General features: G+C 43.7%; 1 protein-coding gene across 1 annotated transcript; it reads right to left on the bottom strand.

The window, feature by feature from the left end:
• Positions 1-331: 331 nt before the first annotated feature.
• LOC121273673 (zinc finger protein 664-like) lies at positions 332-2,296 on the bottom strand. Its single transcript, XM_041180829.1, has one exon. It carries the CDS (start codon positions 1,696-1,698, stop codon positions 1,252-1,254), a length of 447 nt encoding a protein of 148 aa, XP_041036763.1. The 5' UTR covers positions 1,699-2,296; the 3' UTR covers positions 332-1,251.
• Positions 2,297-19,781: the final 17,485 nt, after the last annotated feature.

The raw sequence follows: 19,781 nt of genomic DNA, 5'->3' as shown, positions 1-19,781 counted from the left end.
TAAATATTGGCCTTGACAATGACACTCACATTCTGTGAAAAAATAAAAAAAGCTTCCAGTTCTGACTCAATGCCCATGACAAAGAAGAAGAACAAACAGGCCATGCTGTCTCATTCAGTAACTTGAATACACCCAATATCTGTTCACCTCTTCCTGAGACTGACTGGCTTCTGCTGCCTCGCTCTCTGTGGAGATTCTCACTGACTGTTTCTGGTCAATTTTTTCCCCAGGAACCAAGCTAGAACGTTACCATCCTGGTCGGGACTGTCAGTGTTTAAGGAGAAATCTGAACACCCAGTGATTCACTGAGTTATGCCACAAAATGTAATGCTTTTAAACAAAAACAAACTTTATTGTAAAGAAAAAAATTGAACAAACTACATACTATGAACTTAACACTGTTTTGTAATTATTTAAGTTGTAAACCCTGTTCTACCTTTGAGCATCATTCCATCAGCTTTTGGCTAAGCGACCCCCTCCAAAATTTCTTTCAGACCTCACGACTGTGGATTCCTCAACTCAAGCGTGAGCCTCACTGCCTTCTTGACCTGACTTTGACCAGACAGACTGCTTCTCCCCAGCCTGCTCCAACTGCATCTTCGCAGCTCTTTCCAAACTAACTGCTCAAGCTGACTGGTTCTACCACAAGGCCTTTCACTGCGAGGGTCACTGTAGATTTCATCCTCCAACTCCAAGCTCGACAAATCTTCCAGCTTCTTTTCCACTCACCAACTCCAATTTAGCTGCAAATAAAACAAGGGCAAATCTGTGGCTGCTTCCTGTGAGAAACACTCAGATAAATTAAAAAAATAACTTTTTAACCCTCGCACAGCCAATATTCATGGCAAAGTGGCATGTTTTAGGAGGTTCCAAGCAGAAACGCAAACTAAATACCATTTCCTTTACCTTCAAAACACCCTTTGTTCCTGTGATCTATATGAAAAAGCAGCTAAATACTCGCAACAAGTCTCAGGGCATCAGCCCACTGGAAGTAAAGTCATGAGAACAGACAGTCCAGCAAAAAGAAACCCTCCATTGCCATCTGCCAGAATGAACATAGTTCAGTCCTAATGTGATTAACAGCAGCAATAATGGAATCCAACCCCTGTAATCACTTGTGAACTTGCTGGTGCTTCCGCAGGTTGGATAATCGATTGAATCCCTTCCCACAATTGGGGCAGAGGAATGGCCTCTCCCCGCTGTGAAGTTACCGGTGGGTAAACAGGCTGAACGACTGAGTGAATCCCTTCCTCACTCGGAGCAGGTGAACGGCTTCTCCCCAGTATGGACTCGTTGGTGTCGCAGAAGGTTGGATGACTGAATGAATCCCTTCCCACACTCCAAGCAGGTGAATGGCCTCTCCCCAGTATGAAGCCGCTGGTGTCTCAGCAGATGGGTTGACCGATTGAATCCCTTCCCACACTCCGAGCAGGTGAATGGCTTCTCCTCGGTGTGAAGTTGCTGGTGGTACAGCAGGGTGGGCAAATCACTGAATCCCTCGCCACACTGAGAACAGTTGAACGGCCTGTCCATGTGAACTCGCTGATGTCTCAGCAGGTTGCATCGCTGAGTGAATCCCTGCCCACACTTCGAGCAGGTGAATGGCCTCTCACCGGTGTGACTGCGTCGATGGGTTTCCAGCTGACATGGGAACCTGAAAGCTTTCCCACAGTCTGCACATTTCCATGGTTTCTCCATGTTGTGAGTGTCCTTGAGTCTCTCCAGCTTTGGCAATCAGTTGAAGCCTCATCCACACACAGAACACATGTACAGTCTCTCCCCGTTGTGAATGGTGCGATGTTTTTTCAGGCTGTGTAACTGGTTAAAGCTCTTTCCAGAGTCAGTGCACTGGAAACATTCTCACTTGGGTATCACAGTGTCTTGAAGAGAGAGAGACCTGGGCCAATCTTTCCAGAGTCTGCAACCTGCCCGGATTCACTTCCTTTCCCTTCAATCCCTGCAAGTCAACAATTTGCCCCCAGAATGAGAAAAGAAATGGAAAGAGGGAAACATTGATTTCCTCACAGATGTTGCCCACGGGAGGAAGTTTTAGTCTGAAGCTTATTGTCCAACTTCCGCATTGTGACGTCCACAATGGAACCCTGCCTGAATCAACCAATAGGAATCACTGTGCTCCGCGGTGACGTCTCAGGTTCCAGTCTGCAGGCCAGGCGCGCGAACGCGGGAGCCCCGCCCCCATCCATTGTTCCCCCTCCCCATCCTGGAGCCAAGGTTTCCAGGCAACCGGCTCCGGCCAGAGCGAGAAGCCGCTCGGAGAGGGGAAGCTGCGCATGTGTGGGAGAGAGCCCGCTCCTTCCGGTCATGCTGAGGGATTGACCAATAGGAATCTGGAAGACCGGAAGGACTCTTGTCCTCCAGCCAATCAGAGCGCGGGCTTTGTGTGAATGAAGATTGAGTTTCATACAGACTAAAATTTCCTCCTGTGTCCAATATCTGTGAGTAAAACACTTTCTTTTCTCCCCCTTTCCATTTCTTTTCTAGTCTTGTAATAAAGTGCTGTAGCTACATTATATATTTCCAGTCATGGAGTCATTATGGCACAGAAGGAGTCCATTCAGAACTCGAGTCTGTGCCAACTCTCTGTAGAACAATCCAATCGGTCTCATTCACCCTCGAAATCTCCATTCTCTCTGCCAGAAGTTTCCTTCAAGTGCCCATCCAATTTCATTTTGAAATTATGAATCTTCTCTGCTTCCTCCACCCCTTAGGCAGCAAGTTCCAGGTCATGACTGTTTGCTGTCTACATTTTCATTATGTTCTTTCATGGGGTTTGGGTGTCACTGGTTAGGCCAACATTTTAAATGCCCATCCCTAATTGCCCTTGAGAAGGTGGTGGTAAGAGACCTTCCTGAACCGCTGCAGTCCATGTGGTGCAGGTACACCCAACATGCTGTTAGGGAAGGATTTCCAGGATTTTGACCCAGCAGCAGTGAAGGAACGGCTGATATATTTCCTAGTCAGGAAGGTGAGTGGCTTGGAGGGGAACTTGCAAATGGTGGTGGTGGTGTTCCCATGTATCTGCTGCCCTTGTCCTATTCGGAGGTAAATAAAGTTCTTCACATTCCCCTTGTATCTTAAGCAAGTGATACAGTGCAGTATGTGACACATTTTTCATGCTTTAAAATAGACACATATATGGTTGACCACTTGCTTGATTCCTGGAGAGGAAGCGGTGAGCATGGATCTATCGATCAGCATGAATCAGGAGAATTGGGAATTTAAGGTACAGCAGAGTGAGAATGGAGGGACAGTGTGTGGGACAAAGATTCATACCTTTTGGGGAGTGACAGAAGAAAGAATGTTCCATGTGAATTAGAATTCTCAGTTGCAAAATTTTATCCTGTATTGATTTTTATAAACTTTTTTTACAGGCTATCAGACAAAAATTTCAGAACAAACATCATGTCATGATCTGACAGTGTCGCTTGATTCATCAGAATGCAAATACTCTTAAGCTTTGAATCTGAAAAGAGAAACGTTTGTCTGTTCTGTCTGCTTCAAAACATTTTAAACGTTAATGTGACTGGAAAAGCACTGAGACACAAACACACCTAAGTGAGAGTGTTCCAGCGCACTGACTGTGGAAAGAGCTTTAACCAGTTAAACAATCTGAGAAAACAACACAGTGCAGAGAGATTGTCCAAGTATTCCATGTGTGTTCGAGGCTTCAACTGATTGTCAAACCTTGAGATTCACAAGGACAACCGCACTATGGAGAAACCGTGGCAATGTGGAGACTGTGGGAAGCGCTACCGAATCCCATCTGAACTGGAAATTCATCATTGCATTCACATCGGGGAGAGGCTGTTCACCTGTTCTGAGTGTGGGAAGGGATTCACTCAGTCACCCAGCCTACTGACACACCAGCGAATTCACACTGGAGAGAGGCTGCTTAGCTGTTCTGTGTGTGGGAATAAATTCAGTCAGTTATTCAGCCTGGAGACACACCAGCGATTTCACACTGGGGAGAGGCCGTTCAGCTGCTCTGAGTGTGGAAAGGGATTCGCTGACACATCGAGTCTGCTGACACACCAGTGACTTCACACTGGGGAGAGGCCATTCATCTGCTCTGAGTGTGTGAAAGGATTCACTCAGTTACCCCACCTGCAGAAAAACCAGAGAATTCACACTAGGGAGTGGCCGTTCACCTGCTCTATGTGTGGGAAGGGATTTGTTCATTTATTCAGCCTGTGGAGACACCAGCAAGTTCACAAGTGATTCCAGGGGTTGGATTCTGCCGTTGTTGCTGTTGTTAATCACGTCCAGGACCGAACCATGTTCATTCTGACACTGGGTGAAGTGGGAGGGTCGGAGGGTTTCTTTCTGCTGGACTGGCCGGTCTCACAACTTTGCTTCCAGTGATGATCTTTGAGCCTGGGAGTGCGTGTTTCCATTGAATTGATCTGCAACAGCGATGAAACACACTTGTTTTATCCTGAATGGTAAATTGCCTTTTTACTACCACTACAGGTAGATCTAAAATAAATACATTTGTCTCTGTTCCATTGAGTTTACAGCACAGGGCCAGGCTAACCATCTCAATTGGTCTCTGTCAGTATTTATGTTCCACATGAGCCTCCACCCACCCCTCTTCATCTCCCCCATCAGCATATCCTTCTATTCCTTGCTCCCTCATGTATGTATCCAGCTCCCCCTTACATATGTTCATGCCGTTCACCTCAACCACTCGCTGTGGTTGTGAGTTCCACATTCTCACCACTCGCTGGGTAAAGAGGTTTCTCATGAAATCCCAATTGGATTATTGATCCCCTTCATAACCTTAAAGACTTTGATCAGGTCACCCTTCAGTCTTTTTTCTCGAGAAAAGCAGCCCCAGCCTTTCTTGAGGGTTAAATGCTCTCATTTCTGGTATTATTCTTGTGAATCTTTGTTGCCCCTTCTCCAGAGCCTCTATTTCCTTTTTCGAAATGGAGATCACAAATGCTGACAGTGCTCCCAGTGTTGTCTAACCATGGTTCGAAACAAGTTGAACAAAACCTCCCTGCTTTTCAATTCTATCCCTCTAGAATGGAACCCTACCTCTGGGTCCCACACTATAGGAAAGATGTGAAGTTTTTAGAGAGGGTGCAGAGGAGATTTACGAGAATGGCACCAGGAATGAGGGACTTCAGTTAGTTGGAGAGACTGGAGCAGCTGAAATTGTTCCCTTTAGATCAAGAGCCATTAGGACAAAGAAGGAGGCCATTCAGCCCATCGAGTCCATGCCAGCTCTCTGTAGAGCATACCAGCCCCACTGTCCCGTGTTATACCCATATCCCTGAAAATTTATTTCCCTCAATTCTCCACCCAATTTCCATTTGAAATCGTTCACCGTCTCCGCTTGCACCACCCACACAGGCAAAGAGTTCCAGCTCATTACCACTCGCTGCATCCCCCCCGCATCTTTTACACAAAATCTTAAATCTGTGTCCCCTCCTCGTCCTTGTACCATCAGCGAATGGGAACAGCTTTTCTTTGTCCACCTTATCTAAACCTGTCATAATCTTGTACCCCTCTATCAAATCTCCCCTCAACCTCACCTCCTGTGCTCGAAGGAAACCGAGCCCAGCCTTTCAACTACAATAAAGAACAAATAAATTATGTTAATCTCTGAAATCAAATGGGAATGTTTGATTTCTGTTTTGAAGATATGAGGAAAATGTTGTACTGGACAGTAAAGAAATTGGAATAGCTCACTGTGGGTGTAGTTCAGTGGAATGTAACAATCTGGTTTCCACCTACATTCGAGTGAAAGGCAAGTAAGTGTTGATGAAATAAATAAGTTGATCGCTGTATCTTGGCAAAATTTGTATCCTTTGCCTATGAACTTCTTTTAAAGAAAACCACACTTGGGTCTTCATTCTCTGATTGTTTTATTGATCTGAAAGTTGTAAAAGGGGCCAAACTTCAGCAGAAATCTGGCAGAGCTGAGAACAGATGACTTGCTATGTGGGAACAGGGAGATAAACAGCTCCCAGAGGACCGAGAAAACAAGAGTGCCTTGAATCCTAGATGACACCTGGGTGTCAAGGCCACCATGTTTTTGCTGCTTGGCATGAGAATGTTGACTCCCTGTACCGGGGATGGAGCGTGGGAAGCCAATTGTTTGAGAGTTTGATGTGGTTTGGGCGGCTACAGATGGTTCCATTGACAGGTTTTCCAATTGGTCCATTCAAATGTTAGCTCAGCAATGATTGGGTTAAATCAGTCTCCATAGACTTTGTGATGTAGAAAAGTATCAGAAGGGATTCCCCGAGCACAGAGATTTTTAGAGGTTTTACATGTTGCATTGACTGGTGCCATGGCATCTGGGGCAGACCAGGGAGCATTTACGTGGAGATGGTGCTTCTACCCAGAGTGTAATGGTAATGCTGCTGCACTTTGATACTACTGCTCAGACATGAGCATGTGTCAGGTCTTATTTATACTGCACAAAATCTAACCACTGTCACCAATAAGGGTTATCACTGTGAATTATTTCAGAGTTTGGGAAAATGGGAGAAAGGGCTAATTGAATCCCTGAACCCCATTTTCTAACATTGCTGTGCCAAAAATAAAATCTCGTCTCCCCCTCTGGCTCCTTTGCCAATTACCTTAGAGTGACTCACTTTCTGTTAAAGAGCCTGCCAACCCCTCTCACCCACTTTCCCTAAAGTGCAGAAATATAATCATGAGAAGCCCAGCAGAATAAAATATTTTTACTAAAAAAGTTTATTAATGAAACAGAACATGGTTAAAAAAACCCAGAAAATTACTTGAGGATCAAAGACAACCAGAGTAAAAGGATGTGCACAACATTCTGAACCCAAATGGTTTCTGTTCGGCTCCGCTGTACCCTGTTCCCGTGACTCCTGCTTTGAACACAGGGGCATTGAACCCCAGGAGTCAGGTCACCCCCTCCTGCGCCCCGATTGGTTGGAGGCCCATTTCCCAGTCAGCCCTCCCGCACCTTCCTGTCTCTATCAGTGCGAGCCCATGGCAGTTTCCCAACTGGGGCGCAGGCCCCGTTAATCTCAGCTAAATTCAGCCCTCAGCTTCGTCGCCTGGCTGTCATTGACACGAGCAATAGAGAGACAGAAAGGTGCTGGAGGCTCAAATGGTAACTCAAAACTTGTGGCTCTAAACCAACACTTCAACATTTGTCCATCAAATACTTGTTATTTATACTGGGGTTTTTATTATGAGATTTAAACACCGGAGGCAAAGGGCGGAGGATTTTGAAGGGTAACTTTCTGTTACTAATGTTGTATTGTCTGGAGTGTCAGCCATGGCTCAGTGGATCACACTCCCACCTCTGGGTCAGAAGGTTGTTGCTTCAAGTCCCAGCCCAGGGGCCTGAGGACAAAAATCACATCCAAACTTCTGAGTGCCAGCACTGGGGGAGTGCTGCACTGTCAGAGCTGCTGTCCTTGGACCCAACGGCCCTGTCTGCTGCTTCAGGTGGACTTAGAACTTCCCGGAGCCACTATTCTGAAGAAAAGCAGGGGAGTTATCCCCAGTGTCCAACCGAAAATTTATCAATCACATCACTAAAAACAGATCATCTGATCATGACCACATTGCTGTTTGTGGGATCTTGCTGTGTGTAAATTGGCTGCTGCGTTTCTGAAATTACAACAGTGACTGCATTTAAAAAATATTTCATTAGCTATAAAGCACTTTGCAATACATTGTGATCGTGGAAGACACTATATAAATGCAAATTTTAAAATTTTACATTTATATTACATAATCCTGTTATCTGTAACTTAACTGATTTCCGCCATCCCCAACTTGCCATTTCATAAAGTCACTTATGGTTCGGACAAGACATTGACTTTTACAACTTCATGTGGGTGATCAGTCTGTAGAAGTGTAACCCTCTCTGGCTCCTTCTTTGACAGTAATTCTTGAGGAATTTGGCCTCAGGAGTCTGGCTCCATCTTTGACAGTAATTTACTTGGAACTTGGCCTCGGGAGTCTTCAGTACTTGGCTAGCAAGGGAGACCTTCAGAACTTCTACTTTTATCCCCAAAGTGACCATTACCTCACGTCAGAGTTGGACCAGTTGTAAGATGACAATTGGTCAGTTTGGTTACTAGATTAATTTAATTGGATCCCCAATTACTTACATTATCTCATTATCTTAGACAGGAAGACAATAGAACTGTTTCATACTATCCCTTTATCTGATTCTATACCATCCCTTATTCATACAATTTCAAATGTTGAGGCTAATCAGAACCTGAAGGTCTCTCTTGCCGGTACATTTATCATCATTGCACATTCTTTACATACACAACAATTAAGGTTTTACATTTTTACAGAAAATGAAATTCAGTCTTTTACTATAATTACTGATTAATAATTGTAACTCAGTTAAGGCTCACTACTTATTCAATCATCTATTTCCGACTGGTAGCTAATTAATACAGTAATCTTGAATTAACTCATTTGGTTAATACAAGATATATTGGTTCAAAAAGACAGCTTGTGGAAGACAATAGCTTTCTTTCTTACTGATTTTGATTGTTTTGAAAAATGAGCTTTATTCTTGAGCTGGACTTTGACAGAATATGAAGTCCTTATCAAAATTAGACAAGAATGTCTTTGTTTAAACAATTACTACTAGCTCTGCAGTGTAGAGAAACATTTAGGTTTATGCAGTGTTAATTTTTAAAATAAAGGTCCAGCCTTTACAAAGTAATTATCTCTTACGTTGCAAGGTTCATTACTGAATAATCATTTGTTTCATGACTGCCTTTCAATACAAAATCAATATGTAGTTAATAAAGTTACAGAATGTGAAATGGCTGCAGCAAGCCACATGTTAGGGTTTAAAATGGCTTCCTTGACCTTGTTACTCATAACAGTGAATATGGTATGAAAGTGATTGAATTTTAAAAGTAAATTTGATTACCTAGGCCTATGTACAGTTTCCTACATTACAACAGTGACTATACTTCAAATGTGCTTTGTTGACTGTAAAACATTTTAGGAGGTCCTGTGGTCATGAGAGGTGCTATAGAAATGCAATTTATTTCTAATTGTCTGCATACTTGGATATTTAAACTCAGTCCCCTCATCAAAATCATTGATAAAGATTGCGTTTTAATTTTGTGTAATAACCATGTCTTTGACGCCATTTTGAATACTCTGTGAAAGTCAAAACACAGTTATATCCTGAATTATTTATATGAAAACACAGCGAATTGTTGTGATGTGGAATGCACTGCCTGAAAATGGTGCGAGGAACAGATTTGATTCTATCTTTGAAAAGGGAACAGGACAGATCCTTGAAAGAGAAACAAAACTATAGGACAATGGGATGAATTGGATAGCTCTTTCAAAGAGCCAGCATGGGCACGATGGGCCAAATAGCCTTCTTCTGTGTTCTATGAGCCTCGTGTGCAGTTAAAGTGAGTGGAACCCACTTCCTACGAATGTGGTAGAAGCAGAGATGATGGAATGTTTTTGAAACGAAATTGGATGGGCACTTGAGAGAAATAAACCTCCAGGGATACGGGGATGGAACAGGGCAATGGGACTGACTGGTTTGCTCTACAGGGAGCCGGCATGGACTCAATGGGCTGAATGGCCCCGTTCCCTACCCTAATGACTCTATGGTCTACAGAGTGAAATATGCTCCAGTCTCTCCATTAACTAAACCCCTCATTCCTGGTGCCATTCTCATAAATGCTCTTTCCAGTCTCTCTAAGAAGTTCACATCTTTCTTAAAGTGTGGGGCCCAGATATAGGGTTCCATTCTAGAGGGAAAGATAGATTTGAAAAGCAGGGAGGTTATGTTCAACTTGCTCCGAACTATGATTAGCCTACGCTGGGAGTACTGTCAACATTGGTGATCTCCATTTAGAAAGAGGAAATAGAGGCACTGGAGAAGGGGCAACAAAGATTCACAAGAATAATATCAGAACTGAGAGCATTTAACCCTTAGGAAAGGCTGGGCTGCTTGAATACATTTAAAGGGAAGTTAGATACACACATGAGGGAGAAAGGAATAGACAAATATGCTGATGGGGGTTGGGGAGATGAAGAGGAGTGGGTGATGTTTCATGTGGAGCAGAATTACTGACATTGACCAACTGATATGACTGGCCTTAGCCCTGTGCTGTAGACTCAATGGATCAGAGACAAATGTATTTCTTTTAGATCTACCTGCAGTGGTAGAAACTCGCTGGTGTCTCAGCTGGGTGCATGAATGGCTGAATCCCTTCCCAACCTCAGATCAGGTGAACAGTCTCTCCTCAGTGTGAATTTGATGATCAGTTGCAGCCTCATCCATGGGTAATCAGACCCTGACAATTTCCACTTGCTTTCAGCCATTTCTCACAAAAGCTACTCAGATTGTAGGCTTCTGAAATTTTACTTTCCTATAAATTTCAAACTTCAGTATTAGACCAGCTTTCTCTGTTACCATGTTCTAATCCTGACAGCCTTAGGGTGGAGTCAATCGTTATTTTTGTATAGATTTATTCACAGAGTGAAACATTACAGGTTTATTCCTCCTGACTCCACACTATGTCAGTCAGTCTCTAATCATGTGTACTCATGTAAATATCCAATCAATATCTAATTAACCTGAATAGATACAGTTAACACCCACGGTCAAATTATCTAAAAAATCTCTAATCGGTGTGACTGCCATGGTGTCTCAGCAGCTCAAATGAACAAGTGAATCCCTTCTCACACACACAGCAGGTGAATGGCCTCACCCCAGTGTGAACTCGCTGGTGTGTCTGCGGGTGCACAGACAGAGTAAATCCCTTCCCACAATCAGAGCAAGTGAATGGCTTCTCCCCAGTGTGAACTCACTTTTGTCTCTGCAAGTTGGATGAATCAGTGAATCCCTTCCCACATGCAGAGCAGCAGAAAGGCTTCTCTCCATTGTGAACTCGCTGCTGTATCTGCAGCAGGGATGACTGAGTGAATCTCTTTCCACAGTCAGAGCAGGTGAAAGGCCTCTCCCCGGTGTGAACTTGCTGCTGATTCTGCAGGGTCGATGAATCAATGAATCCCTTCCCACACACGGAGCAGGTGTATGGCCTCTCTGCGCTGTGAACTCACTGGTGTAGCTTCAGGTTGGATGACTTAATAAATCCCTTCCCACACACAAAGCAGGTGAATGGCCTCTCCCTGGTGTGTATGCGTCGATGAGTTTCCAGATCTGATGGGGCTTTGAATCCCATCCCGCAGTCTGCACATTTCCACCGTTTCTCCATGGTGGGTGCCCTTGTGACTATTGAGGTTTGAATATCAGTTGAAGCCTTGTCCACACACAGAACATGGGTACAGTCTCTCCCTGCTGTGAATGGTGTGATTTATTTTGGGCTGTGTAACTGATTAAAGCTCTTTCCGCAGTTAGTGCACTGGAACCAGCTCACTCAGATGTCAGCATCTCAATGCTTTTTCAGTCACACAGATGTTTAAAATCTTTTGATGTGGACAGAACAGGGAAACATTTCTCCTTCTATATTCAAAGACCAATGATATTCAGGTCCTGATGAATTGAGTGAGTTGTCAGATCCTGACTTGATGTTTGATTTGAGATTTCTGTCTGTAAATTCTCCTCTTCTAATATCCTGTAAAAGGAGTTGACAAAAGTCAGTGCAGGGTAGAAATTCAGAACAGACAATTTGAGTTTTTCTGGAACATTATTTTCTTTCTCAGTCCCCAAAAGTTGTAAATCTCCATCCCACACGCTGTCCCTCTGTTCTCACTCTGTGTACCTGATATTCACCCTCCCAATTGTCCTGAAGGTGCCAGTTTATGCTGATCGACAGATCCATGCTCAGCATTTGCTGCCTTGTACACAGGGACCCTAAGATCTTCATGCAGGCTGCTTGCCATATATCTGTCTATATTACTGGACTAAAATTGTGTGCAATATTCAGTAATGTCAGACTTATTAGAGATATGGTGGTGGGGCGAGTGAGGGAGAATTTTATTCAGGGAGCGAGTGGACATGACCGACAACAACACGAGACCTAGAAATTCAGAACAGACAATTCTAGTTGCTTTGATCCCTGTGACTTGAAATATAGATTATATATATGTGTCTGTATATATATATATGTGTGTGTATATATATATATATATATATATGTGTGTGTGTATATATGTGTGTGTGTGTCTGTATATATATATATATGTGTGTATATATAAATATGTTACATCGCTACAATGCTATGGGACCAGTAATATTATCTCATGTTTATCACAGACCCAGAAATAATTTGGGCTCCGCGACCTCGTCTGGTCAAACAGGGATTGACCAATGGAGAGAGATGAGAGACCGCAGGCCAGGCGCACAGACACGGGAGCCCCGCCCCCTCCCATTGTTCCCCCTCCACCTCCAACTCCTCGAGCCAAGGTTTCCAGGCATAAAAAGAAAAAAACTGCGGATGCTGGAAATCCAAAACAAAACAGAATTACCTGGAAAAACTCAGTAGGTCTGGCAGCATCGGCGGAGAAGAAAAGAGTTGACGTTTCGAGTCCTCATGACCCTTCGACAGAACTTCGAAGGGTCATGAGGACTCGAAACGTCAACTCTTTTCTTCTCCGCCGATGCTGCCAGACCTGCTGAGTTTTTCCAGGTAATTCTGTTTTTGTTAAGGTTTCCAGGCAACCGGCTGACGGCTCCGGCCAGAGCCAGAAGCCGCTCGGAGAACTCGGGAGAGGGGAAGCTGCGCATGTGCGGGGGAGAGCCCGCCCCCTTCCCTTCAGGCTGAGGGATTGACCAATGGGAACATTTAGAGGACCGGAAGGACTCTGGTCCTCCAGGCAATCAGAGCGCGGGCTTTGTGTGAATGAAGATTGAGCTTCACATAGACTAAAACTTCCTCCTGTGTCCAACATCTGTGAGTAAAACACTTTCTTTTCTCCCCCTTTCCATTTCTTTTCTCATTCTGGGGGAAATTGTTGACTTGCAGAAATTGAAGGGAAAGGAAGTGAATCCAGGGAGGGTGCAGACTCTGGAAAGGTTGGCCCAGGTCTCTCTCTCTCTTAAAGACATTGACATCCTTTGCTCCCTCAGCTTGACACATTTATTTGTCTGGCAAAAAAGATGGTCTCTTTCCTAATGTTCACAATTAAAGGGTGGTTTCCCCAGGAGATTGCTGACATTTGAATGACAGTAAATTAATATAGGACAGAGATATGGTACATATTAGATATGTTATTTATGGTCCTCTAGTTATATTTATTTTATTTCTAGCCTAGTAATATATGATGCAGGTAAGTACATAATATATTGTTCTGGTTCTCTAATAAAGTACATTTGTTATTATTTCTAGTTTTGTAATATATTGCTGGAGCTACGTTATATATTTGCCATCATGGAGTCATTACGGCACAGGAATCCATTTGGCAACTCGAATCGATGCTGACTCTCTGTTGAGAAATCCAGTCAGTCCCATTCCCCCTCTATAACCCTCCGCCATTCCACTGCAAGTTTATTTTATTCGAGTGTCCATCCAATTTTCTTCTGAAATTATTAATCCTCTCTGCTTCCACTACCCTTGTAGGCAATGAGTTCCAGGTCATGACTACTCACTGCCTAAATAACTTTCTTCCTTACCCCACCCCTGTATCTCTAATCAAGGAATAGAATGCAGTAGATTATACACATTGTTTAGTCCACTAAATATGTAAATATACATTTAGAGCAGCAGCTTGCATCAAGATTTTCAGGTTTCTGTGTCCGGGACAAGAAGCGGTGAGCATGGATCTGCCGATCAACATGAATCAGCACCTTCAGGAGAATTGGGAGGGTGTATATTAGGCACGGCAGAGTGAGAATTCAGGGAGTGTGTCTGGGATGACTTTTGAGGAATGACAGAGGAAATAATGTTCCATAGAATCCAGAACAATCTGTTCTGAATTTCTATCCTGCACTGACAGTGATGACCTTTGCAAACTCCTTTTACAGGATATTAGAAGGGGAGGATTTGCAGACAGAAATCTGAAACCAAACATCACATCAATCCTGCCAGAGGCACTCAATTCATCAGGAGCTGAATGTCATTGGCCTTTGAATCTTGAAGGAGAAAGGTTTTTCTGTTCTGTCACCTTCTGAAGTTTTCAAACATCAGTGTGACTTGAAAAAACACACACACCTGAGTGAAAGAGTTCCAGTGCGCTGACTGTGGAAAGAGTTTTCACCAGTTACAATGTGTGAACACGGCTCCAACTGATCGTCAAACCTGGAGATACACAAAGACACCCGCACCATGGAGAAACAGTGGAAATGTGGGGATTGTGGGAAGGGATTCTGGTCCCCGTCCGAACTGGAAACTCATCGTCGCTATCACACTGGGGAGTGGCCGTTCAGCTGCTCTGACTGTGGGAAGGGATTCACTAATCCATCCAATCTGCTGGCACACCAGCGAGTTCACACTGGGGAGAGGCCATTCACCTGCATTGAGTGTGGGAAGGGATTCACTCGGTCTTCACACCTGTTGACACACCAACAAGTTCACAGCGGAGAATGGCCATTCACCTGCTCTGAGTGTGGAAAGGGATTCACTCTGTTATCCCACCTTCAGACACACCAGCGAGTTCACACCGGGGAGTGGCCATTCACCTGCTCTCTGTGTGGGAAGGGATTCACTGATTCATCCAACCTGCTGAGGCATCAGCGAGTTCACACACGGGTGAGGCATTCACATGCTCTGAATCTGGGAGGAGTTTCACTAGGTCATCCTACCTGCGGACACATCAGCAATTTCACAATGGAGAGTGGCCATTCATCTGTTCCGATTGTGGTAAGGGATTCACTCAATTATCCCACCAGCGAGTTCACAAGTGATTCCAGGGTTTGGATTCTGCTGTTATTGCTGTTGTTAATCACACCCAGGACTGAACCATGTTCATTCTGACAGTTGGTGACGTGGGAGGGTTTCTTTCTGCTGGACTGGTCGGTCTCATGACTTTGTTTCCAGTGGCTGATGCTCTTTGAGCCTGGGAGTGCACATTTCCACTGAAATGATTCGCAAAAACTGATGAAATACATTAATTTTATCCTGGAGAGTAAATAGTGTTTTTCCTACCACTACAGGTAGATCTAAAATAAATACATTTGTCTCTGTTCCATTGAGTCTACAACACAGGGCCAGGCCAATTGGCTCAATTGGTCTCTGTCAGTATTTATACTCCACGTGTGCCTCCACCCACCCCTCTTCATCTACCCCCATCAGCATATCCTTCTATTCCTTTCTCCCTCATGTATGTATCTAGCTTCCCCTTAAATGTATTCATGCTGTTCACCTCAACCACTCACTGTTGTAGTGAGTTCTACATTCCTGCTGCTCGCTGGGTAAAGAGGTTTCTCATGAAACTATTGGATTACTGATCCCCTTCATCATCTTAAAGATTTCCATCAGGTCACCCTTCAGTCTTTTTTCTAGAGAAAAGCAGCCCCAGCCTTTCCTAAGGGTGAAATGCTCTCAGTTCTGGTATTATTCACATAATCATTATGGTGCAGAAGGATTTGGCCCATCAAGTCTGCACTGGCTCTCTGAAAGAGCATTCTGCCTAGTCCCACTCCCCTGCCTTATCCCCATTGTTATGATGTGGTAGGTGGTATTTACCAGATTAACCAAATCCCAAAGAGAAACTTGGCCAAGCTATTAGAACGATTTTGCAATTTGTATTTATTACAAGAAGGTTCGTGCACTGAAGTCAGAAGTAAAAGTCCACTACCAGCTTTAGGGATTTTAAAGATTAAATCAAAACATTTATTAATGAAAGAAAAGAAAACTTAAACACACAAGATGACAGTTACACAGTTACATTTAGCCTGATAACAGCTCCCACAAGATTTCTACTTAACTAGACTCCCAGCTACGCACTTCTTTGAGGCAACTGTCCAAATTGATTCTTCATGTATCAAACATCCAGCAATATTACCACAAGCACACACTGTTGCTATCAGGGAGATATTTCATAGCTTTTTTCTTCCTCTCCCTCGACAATGGAATTTCAAGGTTTCTAACACAATCTTGCACTCTGGAACGCGAGCACTTCTTTGGGGTGACCAGAGGCTGCTTCTTCACAAGTCTGTTTTACACAGTCAAGATCTCACATGGCCACTCCCCACACAGCTTCCCATCTTTCTGTTAATATGTTTCCTCTCTTTTGATCTGTAAATCCCATTGTTTCCCCCTTTCTTTGGAAGTTACTTTTGCCAAATAGAAACATTTTTCATGTTGTCCTTATGTCCAGCACTTCTGGGAAAAAATAAACTTAATAACTTTGCCTAACTTATCTTGCCAGTTGGAAAACATCTCATCATGTCCCTTTGAAAATCAAACAACCTCTCAACTCATCTCTAAATACAAATTCCATTCACACTGTATCTGCTGGGACTTCATCCAGCTTACCCATCTCCATTTCAAATGCCTGTTTTACACCTTAGTATTACCCCTTTGATGATTTAAACCTTGCAGTCTGACTATCTGCAGTTTGATGAAATTAGCCCACACATACAGCCCCCATAAGCCTGCTTTAAAGCATCCCACAATAAAATTAAGAAAAAAAGATATTTCCTTTACACTGTAACCTTGCACATTTTCTTTTCAGTTAGCAATCCAATTCCCTTTTGAACACATTGATTGAACCTGCCTGCACCACCCACTGGGTGAACAAGTTTCTCCTCACATCACGGTTTACTCCTTTTGACAATTGTTTTGAATCAGTACCCTCCAGTTCTTGTGTTTTCTTGAGTGGAAACAGTTTTTCACTATTTACCCTGTTCATACCCCTCCGGATCTTGTATATCTCTATTAAGTCTCCTCTCAGCCTTCTTTTCTCCAAGGAACACAGTCCCAACCTCTCCAGTCTATCCTCATAGCTACAGTTCATTATCCCTGGAATCATTCTTGTGAATCTCCTCTGTACTCTCTCCAATGCCTTCACCTCCTTCCTCAAGTATGGTGCCCAAAACTGGATACAGTATTCCAGATGAGGCCTTACTCGTGTCTTATGGTGTCTGCTTACTCTTGTACTCAATGCCTCTCTTAATAAAGCCTAAAATACGATATGCTTTATCAACTGCGCTCTCAACATGCCCTGCTATCTTTAATGACGTATGTACATATACATTGAGGTCTCTCTGTTCCTGCACCTTCTTTAGAGCTTCTGCCTTTATTTTATACTGTTTCTCTTATCCTTCCTGCCAAAATAAATCACCTCACAGTTCTCTGCATTGAACTTCATCTACCACATCTGCCCAATCCACTAACATGTCTATGTCCTCTTGAAGTTCGAGAGTATCCTCTTCACAGTTGACAACGTTTCCAATCTTCATATCATCTGCAATTCTTGAGAATCTTCATTGCACCAGTCAGCCCTATTTCCCCGTTCTATCCCCATATCTCTGCACGTTTATTTCCCTCAAGTGCCATCAAATTTCCTTATGAAACTGTTCACTGTCTCTGCTTCCACACCCCATCCCCCCGAAAGGCAGTGAGTTCCAGGTCATTACCACTCGCTGTGTAAAAATATTCTTCCTCTCATCCCCCCTGCATCTCCTGTCCAAAACTTTAACTCTGTGTCCCCCTCGTCCTTGTACCATCAGCGAATGGGAACAGCTTTTCTTTGTCCACCTTATCTAAACCTGTCATAATCTTGTACACCTCTAACAAATCTCCCCTCAACCTCCGTTGGTCCAAGGAGAACAACCCAAACTTCTTCAACCTAACCTTGTGGTTAAAATCCCTCATCCCTGGAATCATTCTGATAAATCTCCTCTCCACCCTCTCAGGGACACTCACATCCTTCCTAAAGTGTAGTGACCAGAACTGGACTCAATACTCTAGTTGTGGCCTAACCAGAGCTTTATAAAGGTTCAGCAAAACTTCCTTGCTTTTGTTCTCAATCCCTCTATTTCTGAAGCCCAAGATCCCATGTGCTTTGCGAATTCCTCTCTCACTCTGTCCTGCCAGCTTCAATGATCTCTGCACATGAACCTCTAGGTCCCTCTGTCACTGCTCACTCTTTGGAACTGTGCCATTAAGTTTATATTTCCTCTCCCTACCTCCTCTGCCAAATCACATCACCTCACACTCTTGTGTATTAAATTCCATCTGCCACTTCAGAGAATGTTAAGGGGAGATTTAAGTGTTAAACTAAACATAGAGAGAAGAGGAGACACTGCTTTCTTTAATATGTCACCCACAATTGAAGATGAACCCCTCCCTTTAAATGTACACAAGGCTCATAGAGCACAGAAGGAGGCTTTTCGGCCCATCATGCTACTGCCGGCTCTTTGAAAGAGCTGTCCAATTAATCCCATCACCCTGCAATTTTCTTTTCCTTTCAAGAATCTGTCCCATTCCCTTCTGAAAGATAGTTGAATTTGCTTCCAGTGCGTTTTCAGGCAGTGAATTCCAAATCTCAACAACTCGCTGTGTTTTCTTTAACAATTCAGGATATTGTGTTGAACATCTTATTGGAAAGAAGGCTGCTCCAACACTGCAGCACTCCCTCAATGCAAGTTTTGATATTTGTCATGTCCCTGGACCCCGACTTGACACCACAACCTTGAGGCTCAGAGGTGAGAGTGTGATCCACTGAACCTCGACCGATGCTGTATACAATACAAAGTTGGAAAGGGAAAGTTACCCTTTAAAAAAAGTTACCCCCACCCTTTGCCTCCAGTGTCTAAATCATATAATAAAAACCCCAGTATAAATAACAAGTGTTTGTTCAGAGCCACTAGTTTTCACTTCACATGTGAGCCTCCAGCACCTTTCTGTCTCTCTATTGCTCATGTCAATGACAGCCAGGTGACGGAGCTGAGGCCTGAATTTAGCTGAGAATAATGGGGCCTGCGCCCCAGTTGGGAAACTGCCATGGGCGTCGCACTGACAGAGAGACAGGAAGGTGCTGGAGGACTGACTGGGAAATGGGCCTCCAACCAATCGGGGCCCAGGATGGGGTGACCAGGGCTGATGGTGACCCGACCCCTAGGGTTCAGTGCCTCTGTGTACAGGTTATAGAGCAGATGAAGAGAAACCATTTGGGTCCAGAACATTGTGCACATCCTTTTACACTGGTTGTCTTTGATCCTCAAGTCATTTTCTGTTTCTTTTAACCATGTTCTGTTTCATTAATAAACTATGATCAGTAAAAATATTTGATTTTTCTGGACTCTTCATGATTAGATGTCTGCACTTTAGGGAATGTGGGTGAGAGGGATTGGCAGGCTCTTTAACAGAAAGTGAGTCCCTCTAAGGTAATTGGCAAAGGAGCCAGAGGGGGAGATGAGATTTTATTTTTGACACAGCGATGTTAGAAAATGGGGTTCAGGGAGTCAATTAATCCTTTATCCCCTTATCCCAAACTCTGAAATTGGTGACAGTGGATCTTTAAAACATTTGGTCAATGAAGACCCAAACCACAATATCCCATTCTGTCACCTGTCAGCCTTCCTCACCCAGAGAGTAATCACAACAGGAATAAAAACAGGAGAAGTGTAACAATCCAATTAAAATAAATGCACTGCCAGTCATAGTTTTTAATTCAGTGTTCACTTATTAGCAAGAAAACCTGAAGTACGGGGTCTCCCAGGATTCTTACAGTCCACAGCTTGAGGGGGAGGAGAACTCTCTCTCCAACCCCTCACTCAATTTCACTCCGTTATTTTCCAGTTTTGTTCTGGACCTGCCTAGGGTAACATCTACTCGATCTTTTCTCCTGAAGGAGCGCTGTGAGTTCTCGGTTACTCAAGGTTACTCGCTTAAGTAAGGACATATGCTTTA

Source organism: Carcharodon carcharias (assembly GCF_017639515.1).
Source record: "Carcharodon carcharias isolate sCarCar2 chromosome 27 unlocalized genomic scaffold, sCarCar2.pri SUPER_27_unloc_1, whole genome shotgun sequence".
Lineage (NCBI taxonomy): Eukaryota > Metazoa > Chordata > Chondrichthyes > Lamniformes > Lamnidae > Carcharodon > Carcharodon carcharias.
Note: the sequence above shows the minus strand (reverse complement) of the source record. Positions and strands in the feature narration are given on the sequence as shown.

What these genes read in the sequence shown, in the direction of transcription:
- LOC121273673 (XM_041180829.1), bottom strand. Translation starts at nt 1,698, where the DNA reads ATGGAGAAACCATGGAAATGTGCAGACTGTGGGAAAGCTTTCAGGTTC.